This window comes from Limulus polyphemus, unplaced genomic scaffold, assembly GCF_000517525.1.
Source record: "Limulus polyphemus unplaced genomic scaffold, Limulus_polyphemus-2.1.2 Scaffold1335, whole genome shotgun sequence".
Taxonomy (NCBI): domain Eukaryota; kingdom Metazoa; phylum Arthropoda; class Merostomata; order Xiphosura; family Limulidae; genus Limulus; species Limulus polyphemus.
This window is the reverse complement of record NW_013666945.1, coordinates 223,110-240,370: the sequence shown is the minus strand read 5'-3', so window position 1 is coordinate 240,370 and position 17,261 is coordinate 223,110. Positions and strand designations below refer to the sequence as shown.

The following is a 17,261-nucleotide window of genomic DNA, read 5'->3' as shown; positions in this document are numbered from 1 at the left end:
TTATTATTCAATAGATGAAACAGCTGTTGCTCTATAATTCTATTTACTCAATGTAAGGAATCATTATACCAGTTTTTGTTATGAAAGATAGTGGATCTTCCACAACTAATTATTATTCAATAGATGAAACAGCTGTTGCTCTATAATTCTATTTACTCAATGTAAGGAATCATTATACCAGTTTTTGTTATGAAAGATAGTGGATCTTCCACAACTAATTATTATTCAATAGATGAAACAGCTGTTGCTCTATAATTCTATTTACTCAATGTAAGGAATCATTATACCAGTTTTTGTTATGAAAGATAGTGAATCTTCCACAACTAATTATTATTCAATAGATGAAACAGCTGTTGCTCTATAATTCTATTTACTCAATGTAAGGAATCATTATACCAGTTTTTGTTATGAAAGATAGTGAATCTTCCACAACTAATTATTATTCAATAGATGAAACAGCTTTGTGAAGCACATATCCATTTAAGTTCATAACAGTATTTATTAATTTGTCTATTCAAATTTTTAGTTTGCGTACAGATTAAGGCTTCTTTGTAGAAAAGAAACGATCAAATATTTTTATAACAATTCGTCACAAATTAAAAACTTTTATAAAAATCTGCATTGTATAATATGTTTTGCCTTTTTCAAAAAAAAAATATAGCAGATATCAGAAAATTTCATCATATGTCAAAATAAAAACCTTAATTTCCAGATGAAACTCCGTGTTTGACAAAAAATAAAGAGTAACTGAACATAAAATTAAGGATTGATTTTAGAACAATACAGTAACATAGAGATTGAACTTATTTTTATTTTGATGCTTCTGTATCTTTCCTGTGATAAATAACTTATTAGATTTTATTTCTAATTGTAATATTTATTCCCTTCTTTTCCTAACCAACAGCCATCAGGTGCCGCTAGCTTTTTTTCAAGTTTCTTTTAATCTTCTTGTTTGTTTGTTTTTTATTCATTGGCTTTTGTAATATGCACTTATTACAGTCTTTTATTATGATTTGAATTTTGTTTCCAGTCTCAATAATCAAACCACCAATAATGTGCCTTCATTTTTAGCTTTCTTTTTATCTTTTTTGTCATTTTATAATCCGTGAGTATGGTTATTAATCTATTTTTAAATAATAGTTTCTCTCTTTTTATTTGTTGGTTATGGAGATTGATTTGAAAGGTCCTTGTGTTTGTTCATCATCACATTATTCTTTTTTTATATTATTTTCAAGTTTATTGTTTTGTTTATACATTTTTGTTCCACACACACCCACTTCACCCCCATCCCCTGCCATCCAACTTTGCTGTTTCGGGTGCTCATAACCCAGGAGCAAGCTCTAGAACAGCTACAAAGAATTGAAGAACTTGAGGAGGCTTTAAGGGAGAGTGTTCGTATAACTGCTGATAGGGAAGTTGCTTTGGCCAAGAAGGAATCTCTTTACAAAGAAGCAGAAACGAGAGTATGTTTTACATATGATTTGTCTTATGAGAAGTGATTTTACAAGTAAATACGATTTTGTTTACATATGAATTTTGAAAGAGTGTATATCATTAACATAATACATTTGATTAAATGTTTCTAGAAAAGTAAATAATATCATCTTAGAATTAAATTGAAATTCAGTAAGAATTGTATAACTAAGAATTTTTTTTTTGGCAGTTATAGGATGTTTATGGATTTTTCGAGATTGTTTCAGTGTTCTACATATTGATTATCACTGAAGTTGGTTGTTTGTAAAAACTTTTTTGAAATACTGTCTTTACTTTTTAATGTTCAAAATTAATAATTAGGGATATAAAATTAAAAAACACTGATAGTAGAAAGTGTCTATACTTAATATATTTAATAGATCTGTAAGCTGGTAGCTGAATTAAAAGCACTTCAGAATGCCCATAATGCTCGTTGCACGAAGTGTCCAATCTTAAAAGTGTCACTCAAGGATAAGGAATCTGAACTGCAAAAACTAATTTCGGAAAGAAAATGCCATCTAGAAGAAACATTTGAAATGAAGTGAGTACCTAAAAATTTAGAATTATCCGAGATATTTATTAGAACATCTTTAGAATTCTACCTTTTATTGTACATTACAAGTGATTTTTTTTCATTAATAGTATTTATTCAGCTGTTAAAACTCTACAGTTTCTAATTAAACAGATGATACATGTAAGTTAGCCATACTATAGATTCAGCCTATTCCAATTTACACTCATTTATAAAAGGTTAATATCCATCATTTTATCAGGCTTTCCACTTCTCCCATATTTAATTTCTTTTATATAGCCAGTCATAATTTGAAATGCCTTCTACTTTTATACTTTGTCATAAGCCAATTTAAAATGATGCATACTTTTTGTAGATGTCTGACAAAATCCTTAACCAATTAGCCTTTCCAACCTCTGTATTCCTATGTCCTCTATATAAGAAATGTAAACTTACAAACATCTATACATTGTGCACACTGAGAAAAGGACTGTATCAGCTACAGTTCATATATCTAGTATCACAATCATACTGTGAAATTTGCTTTGTTGATCTTCTTTATGGATCAGATCTATATTTTAATATAGCAAGTGAATGTTACTTTATGAATGTAAAAAATATCTAAGCAGAAATTCCAATTCTCTGTACATAAACTGATGGAAAGGGACAGAAATACTCAGAATGATGTTAAAATTAAGTTATCTGCACGATAAGCAACAGAGAATTCCTATGCAATGATAGAGGTTTAGGAAAAATCTTGCAACATGCAAACTCACAAAAATATGTCACCAACATTTAAAGGATAGTGATGGAGTTTGCAGTGAAACTTTATGCACATGAAAAGTTTTCAGTTCAACTGTATAATTTTACCTTGTAGGATAGATATGTTTATGAATCAGGTTTGTATTGGAAAAAATCTTTCATATGAATCGCACCAAAGTCTCACATGTTACCACTCATGCTCTTTGGTTTAAGCTACAAGAACCATTTGTTGAGTTGTACAAATCAAAATCGAGCCTTTTATTCTATTATTATTGATGAAACTAATACAAACCAAATTAAGAAGCTTGATATGCATCTATAATATTGTTGAGTACCCAATAATATGTGATCACTCAGTATTATAATGCAGCATTCTTTGATCATACAGAAGCTAATAAGTTACTTAACCCTATAACTTCATCATCTAAGAGTGATAATATTAACCTAGATCATTTCCTTATGTTATTCAAAGGTGTTACACATCTTAACATATAATTGTCCAGAAAAGTGAATCAACTTAGCAAACTCAAGGATCACCAGGACTAGTTGGACAATATGCAGCCTTTGTATAGTTTGTGATAGTTTTGAAGCTAGACTTTCAGTTTTAACATGGGACATCAAAAGAAACAGCAGTCCACAGTTGTGGCTTTGTGAATGATGAAAAACAAAATGAAATGACAAAAGAAGTATATAAATGCATTGAGTAAGTGTCCCTAATAATTAAATTTGGAGACCCAAATATCATTGAGACCCCTCCTTCCCAATATTTTATGGGAACAAATCTTTATTTAGTCTTTCTATGCAGTTGGCATTTACAAAGCCCATTTCAAAAAATGTGCCATATCAAATATGCACAACTAAGTAACTATATGTGAAGATGCAACTTTGTAGTGCACAGAAAATAATTTGTATTTTGTAAATTTTTGTATGTAAGATACAGTACTTGTTATTGTGTAAACTTTTTGAATATTTTAAAGGATTTTTATTGATTGTCAAACAATTTGTATTCACTTATTAATGCTCCCCCCCCCTCCCAAATGTTTTGATGTACCTGCACTATTGTTATCCATTTCTTGAGACATTCAAAAACATTCTGCTAATTATTAAATTAATTTGTAACACTTTGGTGATACTGTACTATAATGCTTGGTAGAAGAGTATTGATTTTTGACACTTGGAATTATTTTCAACATCAAACAATTTTCCAACTATTGTTATGTGTTACGTCATTGATTTTTAAATGTAAGAAGTTGCTTCTTCTTTAAAAGGCAAGAAGCTTTATCTGCAGCTCTCAGTGAAAAAGATGCCCATCTTGCTTGGCTAGAGGTGTCTGGAATTAAAAATGCCCAGACAGCTGAGCAGGTTGATAACTTGAAAGCAGAGAAACGACAATTAATGGAAAAAATGAAATCTGAGGTATGTTTTGTGTTTCTCTTGCAGGATCATATTCATTGTATGGATGATTGTAATTTTTTTCTTCATTAAAAGAGTAATAAAAAAAAGTAATTAAATATATATATTTAATTTTTTATTTATACGTTATTAAAATAATTTGGTCACAAAATTAAAATTTTATGAGATAGAATAAATGTTTTTTTCAGTAAAACCACCACCTATGATAACTTACAACTGTTACTTGAGCTAATATATATATATCTTCTTGGTACTTTAGTATGATGCTTCTTTCCACTGATGCAGTTTACCTAATACTATTCAAGTCATTGGATTTTATCATTGTTTTATATTGATGTATCATTACAGTTTCTTGCATTTGAAAGTCCTAGACTAATCAGTTAGTATATATATACATTATCAGAAAATAAAAACTTACTAAACCAATAAAAATTTGTGTAAGTTTAAATACTTTTCAGTGGTGGCTTACTTACGTAGAGTTAAGAAAGTCCAAACTTTAAACTTTCAGCTGTGGAAGTATTATAACTGTGATAGTCAATCCTGATCACATGGGTGGTGGATCCTGCTCCTGGCTAGTTGTTCTTCCTCTGGTCAGCAGTTCTAAATCAGACATGGCTTTGTCTAAACTTTGGAATCTCTGAACTGGTCAATTAGTGCAAGTACTGAGTAAGGTGAGGTACAGGTTGAATATACAAAACAAAAACTGATATTTGTTTCAGAACTTTATAGTTCAAATATATTTTTTGTTTTCATTGCTGCATAGAATGAAAACAGGATACGTTTACTGAAGGAAATAGCTGAAAATTTTCTTTCTACTAATGGAAAGATAGACTGGGAAGAAGATACAAGTTTTCAAGATGTTCAAGAGCAAGAACATTCAGAAACAAAGTCTTTTGTGAGTTTTATTCTAATCAGGAAACATTGCTGTTAGGGTAACCGTAATCCATTACTTTTCTCCTGTGGTCTCTGTTATTAGCTTTTTGTGTAATGGAGATTGGGATTTTAAAAACTGTAAAATTGACTTGAAATACAATAAAGATCTCTACTCATGCATGATAAGTATATAAATGATAAGGGCTGGCTTTAAAGTTGTTGTTTTTTTTAATTTATTTATTAATAGTTTTAGTTTAGTTTAGAAGATGGAACAGCCGAGATGGACCAATAGGTCCCATAATGTTCCAAAACATTATGTTATGTTATAAATCTTTTTGTTTTCTATGCATTTTAATTGTGATTTTAAAGTTTATTTTCATAATTAAACCTTGATTATATATAATGTACTTCAGCATGTTTAGTAAATTAGTTTAATGTTCCAGGATACTGAAGAAAAGAGCTTACCCACTTGATAGACATAATACTAACAGAGTGAGTATAGATTCTGGTTGAACCTGATATTATAATGTTGTGCATACCTGAGCAAACACTCTTCTAGATTTTACTGTAGAAACTTCTTTAAAATGAATACATGTAATATACTTAAAAGTATGTTGAATTCTGTATGTACTAATAATATATTTTGCACAAGCTCAAATTCTGCTTAAAGTACTGAAAAACCTTTTAAGATATGTAAATTAATTAGGATTGTGTAAGGGTTATATGTAAGACTACCAAAAACTGTTTTGTCAGAGCAAAATGAACTGTTTGAAAAGCATGCGAGATAAATATTTAACTATGATGAATGTAATAAAAAGGTAACATTTCTGTAGTTCGTTCACTTGTTTCTATTTGAAGAATTTATTTAAAAAATATATATTTTTTAATACTATTTTGTTTCTGTTATTTAATTATTCAAAAATGTACCAGGTGTGTAATAATTATTTTTTTTTTCAGAAGTTTTGTTAAAGAGCTGAAGGAACACAAGAATTCAGTGAAGTTGAGCAAGAAAACAGAAGTTTGGAAGAGTTGATCTAAAGATGGGAAGACAGATCAGTGTATAGGGGGTAAAGAGGGATATATAAAAAAATTAACTGAAATCATTTTTTTTTATACATTTCAATGAATTTTTTGGCTTGCATTCTAATATCACTATATTTCTAGCAAATTACAGGTGGAGAGATAACAAAAAACATTCTGAGGATGGAAAACAAGAGTAGATAATTATTCAATCTGAAACTGATCCATAATTCATAGAGAAACATCTCATAATCTCATTTTGATAATTTTTGTTGAAAAATTGTTTATTTGAAATATAAATGGGCATTATGTATGGCAGTTTCTCATATTTTGTTGGAAATTCTTTGCATTTTATCTGTGGTGCGAATCTTGAGAGAGACCAAAATTTCACTTTGTCTTTAAATTACGTGAACTTGCTGAAATTTTGTAATCTCTTTGGTAAAGATGAGTACAAAATCACCGTTTTCATAATATTAGACAGAATATTGTATCAAAGACAAATTTTAGTTCTGATAATTGAACAGTTTTAATTTAAAAAAAAATTTTTTTACATACATTCAGTTAAAAAAACAATAGCCTAAAGACAAACATGTGTACAGTTTTCAAAATAGGATTGCAATTTTGGGTAATTTCCATAATTTTTTCTCTTTCCTTGCTGTTCTGTTTTTTTTTAAAAAAAGAACGGACTAAATAGCTTCCATGTTGTATATTTTATTTACTAATTTGACAGTGTCATGAGTTTATTACTCTCCTTTCATAATTTTACCACTACACTGTACATGTTAGGACAACAGTTGATAAATTGATCAAAATATGTGAAATTTACCAGCCATGGAATATCGCAAGATATGTTATGTGTAAACATTTTAAATTATTATTTTTTTTTACTGATACCCTTCATTAACTTTATTGCTATTAATTAACATTATAGTTTGTTATTACTGATGGTAACTTTTCTTCATTATTTGAAAAGAAACTTGGCTTTTGTTTTAAAAAAATAACTGAATCATGTATTTCTTTGTCATGTGTTTTGTAGTTGAAACACATGAAGTGCACTAATATCCATATAAGTAGCATTAATCTCAAAACCAGAGTTCTTAAGGAACAAAAGTGTAGAGACTTTAAAAGTGTTTGCTGTTGTGTACAATGACTTGTGGTATGTAAATCATCACCAAAATACTCAGCTGTTACTTCACATTTTCTATGTTTCTGAAAAGAAGCAAGATTTCACAACATGTAAATTTGAGTGAAATGTGCATTCAGAGAGAGAGAGAGACAAGTTATTTCCCCATGTATTTATGGTTTTTGTATTCTGTTGTGTATAGAAGAAATTTTAGATTTTAGCTTATCATAGTGATATTTGTGTGTGATACACTTACAATTTACATTCATCCCATGAAGCTATAACCCAACACTCTGTTGATCAGTTTAGGCAATATAGTAGATCCTTATACTGAATGTATTGATATCGTAAACTGTAGTATTTCGCATTTGTTTATTTTAGACTGATACTGTACTCACTGTGCTTCAAAAATTGCTGCTTTTAGCAGTAACATAGAATTTCATTAGAAATGTTGCATAGCTAGAAAATGTTGTGATCTCTGTGTCAATATTGTCTTCCTATATATTGTTTTTAGGGTAAAAATAAGTACTGTAAAAATTCTGGAAATTATCCAGAATTGTGGGTGATGTATATAATTTTTTCATACTTCTTATTGGAAGGACATTCTCATGGTTATGTTTTCTTTTGTGATATTTGATACCTTGTTTTCTCAAACAAAATGGTTTATTAAAATTGCCCGGTGTTTTGTCAGTCTTCATGAATGCTATTATCTCTCAAGTGTTTCATTTTATGAAAAATCAAATAGTTTATACAAAACGAGTTTAATAACAAAGAAAAAACTAAACATTTACTGCATTTTAAATAATACAAAATTATTTGTAAATCTATAGATTGTTAAGAAAAGTTTATCTAAAACAATGGATCACTCCATAAGTAAACACAATTTATATATATTTGTGCATGTATAGCTAGCTCAGCTAAAAACCAAAGAAACCTTCCTAGTAGGATCTTTTTTCATTTCTTTTTTGTATGGGTTTTTCATTAATTTTGTGGGAGAAAAGTGATAACTTCGATATCTGTAGATAACTACAGTGTAGTACAATATAGTAACAACCCCAAGATAAAGTTGACTGGAACTATTCAGTTAGTTTTAATCTCATAAATCTACATTATCCCAGAAATCTTGCTTTTTAGGTGGTTTCTTGCAAATATGATAATGTGCTAATCAGTACTTTTAGTTTCATAAGAGGTTTTCCGGACGTTCATGAATTTTTGGATTCGAAACACAAGCATATGGTTAAATTCTAATCGGTCGTTCTCAAACCGTTTGACTAGTATGAAGTTATATTGTGTGTTGAATATTCCAACTTCTTTATTTGCATATTGATCCAAGTATTTCCTATTGTTTTTAAAGTGTTTGTTGTTAGTTGCTCTCACTTACTTTACAAGGTTAATTACAACTTGTACGACTTTATATGTAGTGTTCAGATAACCAAATCTGCAAGTTAAAAAATATTGAAAATGATGTCAACAGTGTAAAAAAAAAAAGAAAAAAGATAAAACACTAGTTTCCATTTCCATAGGTAGTGCCTTACTTAGTTATTGCATGTGATATTAAAAGCTTTTGTCTTTATCTGATTTAATTACAACCTGAACTCTCAATGAAAACTACTTACATTGCTGAGAATTTAATATTCTTACTGTTGGACTTTATGGATTAGAATATAGTTACTACTCAGTATTGATTAGGATAAGTTAGTCATTCTATTTATTTTATTTTCAGACCCTCCACTTCTTAGAAAATTTACCAAGGATGTTTTAAAGTAAAGATACTTTTTCTTTTTTATTTAGTCATAAGCTGTGTTGATATTTAGTGTAATTCATATTTCAATCATATATACTTTTATTAACTTTCATAATATGATATTTTTGAATAATAAATTTATATTAGCTCTCTTCCAGGTAGCAATGTAATTTGATAAACATTTAATTTTATGTAGTTAAATTATTAGTAGCTGTGCTTCAAAAAAGGATGGAACTTGAACTAAACAGTAATATTATTCTTTTATCATGGAGATAGCTTGCAGTTAACTTTATCTGGTGATGGGCTGTTAGTCCGAGGGTCCATTACTCCAAAGATGTTTTTTTTAACAGTTAAAATGTTCAATTGATTGTTTGGTTGAACTTGTGAAATTTTATGACAAAAACACCCCAGGATATGACCTAAAATGTTGCAATTTCTCTTGAATGGATGGATAAAGTTTATCATCATTTTCCCAATATTATTTTCTTGTATGCATGTATAATATTAGCTGTAGAGCCCACATATTTACCCATCAGGATTGGATTTGGGAATCTAGCTCTTCTGAGAGAATGGACATTCAAAATTTTTATTCCACAGTACTGTGACAACAAATGTTATATTTCCTACCCATTAAACATATTGAAAACCTCCAGGCAGTACAATTATCTTGACACCAAGCCAATGCAATGAGCTGTACACTACAATGTTGATTCAAAGATTTCTGTTATTTGTATTTAAAACAAGAGCAAGTTATAAAGGATGGCTGGTCCCCCCAAACATCTGCCAAGGTGCACCCTTTAAAATTATATTTGAGATTGTATTCCTCTATTATGTACCTACAAATTTGTTTATTCATTCAATTTTGACTTCGGACTAACAGACTTTCAGAATACTGGACAGTCACCCTTTATATTCTCAGGGATTATCAGACAGTTTTATGGCAAATTTTGTGTGAAACAGGTATAAATTCGATGGACTTTTAGCAATTAATTGACTACATAGGAATTTGGCATTAGGTGTATAAAAGACACACACACTGTGAAATTGAGTGAGGTATTCAAAACAAGAAATCTTCTGTACGTACAATGAGATCCTTCTTGATACCATAGAGTAAACTCACCATTGGCAATAAGAATTTCTGTCTTGGAAATTTATTTAAAACACCTGAATACAATAACTTTTTTTGAAAGCAAATAACCATACCAAACTATTTAGCACATTTAACTTTAGTTTTTTCTTACTTATAATGAGAAGGAATTCTTAATAGGATAAGTAATAAATTGAATAAAAGCTCTTAATGCTTCAAATATTTTTTCTGGGTTTGATTTGTGTAATCTACTTTTTTTTCTTTTTTAAGAACTTCCAGTGGAGATATTTTCTAACATAATTTTAGTTAATCTTTCTGTAGCATATTATTTATAGTCTTTTTTTTTATTAATTTAATAGTAACATGAAACTGATTAATATGGAAAACAACTTTTAAATATTAATAATTAAGATTTACTGTAGTTGCAATCCAAAAGGACCTAATAAATTAAGAGCACGGATTAGGCCTGTGGCAGAACTCTGGATTTCATAATTGTAGAGGTGCACTTCAAATTATGTCTGTGAGAAGAGTGACAGTCAGTCTCTTAGCATGGGTAGTAAGGATGCTACTGATTGGTTGGTTTCCATCTGGTCAGTAGTTCAAAGTCAGGAATGGTGACAGATAGCCATAGTAACTTTGCCATAAGTACAAAATACAAATGCCTAATGATTAGAGAAATTATAAAGAAATATATGTAAATTACATTTGGCTATTTGATAAGTATAGACTTAGGATAATTTTTTATTTCTTTTTTTCAGTTTTATTCTACAGGAATAAGTTTGTAAGTTTTTATCAACAAAAAACTAATTGAAAGAAAAAAAATCTTTCAAGAAAAACACCTTCATATTTATTCTTCTCCTGCTTATTACAGAAGAAATCACAATTAAAACTGACATAATTAAATCTAATACTTCTCTGTGATACTTGTTTATTATCAGAATAAGATAACAAATGCTTATATTGATGATTGTTTTATAAATCAGATGACAGAATATACCTTGTGTCAAGACATATTGGAATATAAACAAATAAAAACTCAACTTTCTAACCTACAATTCAAATATGTTTGAGCATCTAGTTATTAGATATTTTGAAGATATTAAACAACTTGTTCTTACTTTATTACCAAATTCATTACATGAATCAGAAACATGAAATAAATTCTATAAAAGTTGGATGGCAACAGTACAATTTAAATTTTCATGTAGCATAATTTCTTCCTACACATTTTACCTTTATTATTTTTTATTTGATGCAAAATGTTTAAAGACTGATTACAAAAAAATTATTTGTGTGAAAACTGATGGCATGAAAGTTCTAATTTGACTAAGGAAAAATTATTAGTTAATAAAAATTGTGCCATATTTGTTATTACAATCATTTTTGTTGTACAACTCTTGATAAAATACTTTTATCAAGGAACATTTACAGATTAAAATACTCTTTCTTGAAATACTTAAAATTCTGTATGGTCAATTACCTTCCTGAGAGGATTAAATGGAATTGTCAAATTTTATACCATACTTGTCTTTGATTCAAGAGATTTATAAAATTACATAATCATTTAGGAGTTCCTGAACTTTAGACTAGTGAATGTGATGTGTATAAATGTTCAATTCTTTGTTTTCTTTGATATCAAGTGTGGTGTGTAATCCAGAAGGAATCACTGTTGTCTGCAGAAATGCAAATTCTGAATGAACTGTTATGATTCACAAAAAAATGTTGTGAACAAGTGTACCTTCTTGTTATGTATGTCGATATTTAGATATTCATTAAAAGTTAACAAAGTCCATGAGTTTGAGTATCCTCAAGCCATTTGATAAAACCCAAATATCTACCAATGATAAAAGTAAATTGTAATTGTTCTTGTTGTGAAATATGTTGGAAATGTGTACTTAGTATCAGTGCGTAGGGAAAAGAAATGAATAATGTACATTTTAATGTTTCAAAATTAATCCACAACTAGAACAATTAACAGAAAGAAAAAAAACAAGTTTTTTTTTGTCACATGATTGTTTTATCTTTTGGTTCTGGAATCCTTCTTGAACTAAAATGCCAGTAGAACTCTTGAATGTTTAAAAGAAATAAAGTAGCTGAATATGCATATACTGTTATTTCTTTAGTTTCAGTTCTAGAAAGTTAGATTTTATACACAGCACATACAAAAATCATTTCAGCTTCAATAAATCAAACTGTTTTGTTTTAGCACACCATTACCACTGTTAAATTTGTCGTACATATCTCTTTATGCTAATGTTTCTCAAACCATGTTTCCACAGAGTTCCGCTAAGGGTTCCGTGGAATAAAATCAGCAGTGGTAGATAGACTGTTTATATAGGGAAATAAGTCCACCCATCGCACTGACAGAAATGTCATTCTTTCTTTATGGTCTTGAATGAATCATACTTTCTTATATATATATGCAAAAAGAGTTTGGGAACCACTGCTTTATGAAATGCAGTTCTGATTTAGAAATTTAATTGTTTATAAGTTTTTAGTGATTAGCATAAGCCTGATGAGTTAAGTTCAATACATTAATAAGGCAAAAGATTGTGCAGGTTTAGCCAAAAAAATTTCGAATTTTTTTTTTCAATTTCGTGTCTTTAGACTTAATAAGTACTTTATTTTTGAGCAAATTAGTATTTTTATATTTTATTGCACCTCTGGCAATACAGAGAAACAGACATTTTAAAAATTTAGATCACATCGCAATATGCATCATCATATAGCTTATCTCCTTTTTTTTTCCAGTCTAACCACTTTTTACAAATAGGAATTTAAGACTTTAGGAAATTACCAGTCTTTCAAATTAAGCGTAAAGTGCAGAGGTAGAACTATTTCCTTTCATTTCTGATGACCATTTTCTTTTATTCTGTACATCACTTGATGATATTTTTATTTTTCAAAATAAAATATGGCTTAACCTCAATACAATCTTTGCCAATCTCTTTATTTCTTAACTTGTATACTTCTTTTTGGTTCTTATTTTAATAAACCAGGATTTTTGTTTTGTTTGTGTTTGGGCAAAACTTGCATTGTGCCTGTATTGCCAAAGCGGTCCACACATTGTTTGGAAGTATACTTGGTTTCTTTGTTGTTGTCCAAACTGCATCAGCTGTCAGATTTTCGTTATATATATATATATATATTCATAATGATGTATGTGTTTTGTGACATGCAACTAGTCTTCATTTTCCATCACTTGGTTGTCAATGTGCCATAATTTGTTTTTTTTCTTGATTTCTGTGTATTATCAGAAAACCAATAAAACAAGTTTTTTTTTAACCAGTTTTGTTTATTGTGTATACAGTTTGCTGGTTTAACCTGTTCTGAAAAACCTTTGATATGCATCAGTTATGGAGTTAAAACTTACTGCATCTGTTCATATGGAGGTGTGGAATTGAACATATTTTATAACTGTCACATTTGACACCTGTAATTTTAAATTAATTAATATGAAATATGGATGTTGTATAATCTGCACTGTTTGACATAATTTATTTGGTTATTAAAATTTTGTATCGTGTGTGAAGTTTTCAGTACTGTAAATTGTAATAATAGTATTATGCAATATATATCAACAATTGTACTGAATGTCATCTAGTTTGTAACTTGGTAGTTTCAAATACTGAAAAAACAACAACAAAGGAACAGATTGCACCAAAATAACTCGATCCATAAAATGCAAGTTTCTTCTTTTTCAATTTCAGTAAAATCAATAAATATAGAAAAGTTTTCAATAGATTATAAGACCGTTTAAATAATGGCAGTAGATACAGTTTTTAGGAACCTCTTTCTTCAATTAAAAAAAAAAAAGAGTACAAATGTACTTTACGAAGGCAGACAACATATGATATACATACCCGCACAGCATTTAAGGGAAAATTCTCAAAATAAAATATTGAATTACAGTTGAGATGGTAATATTCATTGTTACAAGATTGGAAACCTGTTTCGCTGAACAAAACGTACCTTGTCAGGTACACACAGTGAACTAAATTAGGTTGTGCATCATCAGCAAGATTAATAGTGATACTGTGATAAGAATGCCTAAAAGTAAAACCATGAATTGATGAAGGGCATTGTAAAGAAAATGAAATACGTTGTGCCAGAGGATTCTTCACTGAAACTGAAAGGAAGGAATTAAAATGCTTATTCCCCACCTTCAAGTTTAAATAATGTCATAGAGAATACACAGAAAGTATTACGAATTTCACTTTGTATCAATACGTTATTTCACTACGCCTACATTATATACCGATTATCTTACAATTCTCTTTTAAGGGCAATTGTTACAATTAAATACGAAATCATAGCGACACCTATACAAGTTGTACTCAACAACCGTTCTATGTGACTGTATAGGTAATTCTATTTAATATTCCGCACTCATTCTGCTCGAAGGAACAAACCCAAAAAAGGAATTGAAAAATTGTAGCCAATAAAACCTGTTTCCAGACATGCTAAAAGCGTATGAAATACATATTTTATAAAATATGATAGGATCTGCTATGTCTTAGATAACGATAAGTATGCTACATATTTACACGCTAAAAGTGTATGAAATACATATTTTATAATATTGTACAATCTGCCACGTCTCAGATAACGATAAACGTGTTATGTATTTAATGTCTGGCTAAGCGTACTTAGTAAAAGATGTATATTTCTTGTATTTTTATATTATCATTTTCAGCATCCACGATAGATGACATTTAAAAATCTAACCTTCTTGCACTATTTCATTGAAGCTGCAAGTTATATGATTCTACCATTGAAATAGTTGAAAAGTATATGCAATATTTAGTTGTCAAGCTTTCTTTCTATTATCCCTCTTTATTTTACGCATATAACACGTACTGCTGGAATGAAATACTACTAGTCTAGGCTTAATAACACAGGCTTGCGATGGTTTTATTGTTTTGAAATTTTTACATGTTCTACAGTAATTTCTGTACGCTGAATCAGAAAATGATATCCATTTTTCTCCATCACGTACAGATTTATCACAAAACTCATAACGCAACACATAAAAGAAGGACCACAACACGTAGTTTTGAGACTAAAAACGTAGATTTCACACAAAAAAATCAAGATGAATGAGGATGCATATTCGTTTAACATCAGTGTTCTTCCCTTTTATTCAGTTTGTTTGTAATTTTGTTAACAAACACAATAATAAAAATGTCCACTGTGGTAAACGAAATAATAATTTGATCTAAGTAAGAGGTTTTTTTTCTCTTCTCGATTTGTAAAAAATCCTTACGTGATAGAAAAAAATGACTATTATTTTCGAAATCTGCTTAGCTGAATTATGGAAAATCCGTAACTATAACCAAAACAACTTTTCTGAAGTTTAAATTCGCAGGCCTGTGTAATCAAGAACTCTGGTAATATTTTCATTTAAGGTGCTTAACATAAATCCTTTATTTGTACATCTCATTTCTGAGATTCTTTTAAGTTACTTAATTTTTTCAAGTTGCTTAACGTACATCCTTTATTTATACATGTCGTTTTTGAAGGTCTTTAGATGTCCCCCGGTGGGACAGCGGCAGGTTTACGAACTTATAAAGCTAAAATCCGGAGTTCGATTCCTCGCGGTGGACACAGCAGATAGCCTGATTAATCTTTGGTCTATTATAAACAAACAAAAGGTTCTTTAAGTTACTTAGTTTTTTCTTTAAGTTATATATCTCGTTTCTGAGGTTCTTTAACCTAGTTAGTTTTTCTTTAAGTTTCTTAACATACTTCTTTTCTTTATACATCTCGTTTCGTAGGTTATTTAACCTAATTAGATTTTTTAAAGTGCTTAACATACTTCTTTTCTTTATACATTTCGTTTCGTAGGTTCTTTAACCTATTTAGATATTTTAAAGTGCTTAACATACATCTTTTCTTCATACATCTCGTTTCGAAGGTTCTTTAACCTAATTAGATTTTTTAAAGTGCTTAACATACATCTTTTCTTTATACATCTCGTTTCGTAGGTTCTTTAACCTAATTAGATTTTTTAAAGTGCTTAACATACATCTCGTTTCGTAGGTTCTTTAACCTATTTAGATTTTTAAGGTACTTAACATACATCCTTTATTTACTTTTCTCTGAAAACAAAAAATAAAGATATACTCATTTTTTCGTAATCTCTGAAACGCTAACTATTCTGTTTGCTGTTTGTTTGCGCTTTGAAACATTTTCTCACATGCACACAGATAAATTATAAAAAAAAAACATGATTTTATTACAAGTACTATAGTCAGTAAATCTATGCTGCGATAATTTGTTAGCTAGGAGTTGAACCAAAAGCTTTTTAAGGGATAATCAGCAAATAAAGTTAAGTGGATTCACAAAACAAAAGCTTTTTATATGGATACTCAGCAAATGGAGGTTACATGTTCATGAACCAAAAACATTTCAGGAAAGTTCAGCAAATAAAGTTTAAGGGGTCATGGACCAAAAGGGTTTTTTTAAAGGGATGTTAAGAGAATACAGGTCAGCGTCTTTACGAGCGTCCAAAATTTTTTTTTAGCCAGATATGCTATAAAAAAGAAAAAAAAATGTAATAAAAGTAAGTTTAATGAAAAAAAAGGGTTGCCTGATTCTTTCAGACAAATGCAAATAGTAAAAAGAAAAACATAAGGCAACATTAATAAATGTACAGTTTAAGATATTCAGACATTTAAAAACAAATTCACTGTATCTTCTCAATAACTTCATAACATTGTCTGGATTTGGTAAAACAGTACCACCCAATTTTTTCTTAAAACTACCAAATCACAAATAGTCCAGTTCCCGGATGTTTGTCTGCTTCATGGTGCAGTGAACGCGTGTACCCCATGTGACTTCGCCATACCTTGTCGAAATGAAGGAGAACGAGCTTGACTTATTGATAGTCATAGGATTACTTCATTACAGAAAAGTTTCCTTGCAAACCAAATCTGGTCATCAGTGATAAAGAACAATATTATTTGCGGCCAACAAGAAGGTAAGTAGACAGAAATATTACTGTATTTTTTTATTACAGTTTGTGACTTAAAGAAACTACAAATATTACCAACGTAAGCTCAACTCCGAATCGCATAAATCAATTCAATGGAGTTTGCACTCCCTTTTGGAATTTTAGACTTGAAAAATGAAACAGGTGTTATAATATTCCTTCGATCCTATAGAGATGGTATAAATAAAAACAAATTGTATTAGTATGTCTTAATTTTTCAACTAAATTCTCTCTCTCTCTCTATATATATATATAATGGTT

General features: G+C 29.4%; 1 protein-coding gene across 1 annotated transcript in view; it reads left to right on the top strand.

The window, feature by feature from the left end:
- Positions 1 to 13,289, top strand: part of LOC106463148 (trichohyalin-like) — a 34,823-nt gene extending 21,534 nt beyond the window's left edge. The window contains 6 exon segments of the mRNA XM_022390572.1: positions 1,332 to 1,463; positions 1,854 to 2,014; positions 4,015 to 4,162; positions 4,923 to 5,054; positions 5,476 to 5,524; positions 5,990 to 13,289. Coding sequence (XP_022246280.1) covers positions 1,332 to 1,463; positions 1,854 to 2,014; positions 4,015 to 4,162; positions 4,923 to 5,054; positions 5,476 to 5,505 — 603 coding nt within the window. The 3' untranslated portion in view covers positions 5,506 to 5,524; positions 5,990 to 13,289.
- The last annotated feature ends 3,972 nt before the right edge of the window (positions 13,290 to 17,261 follow it).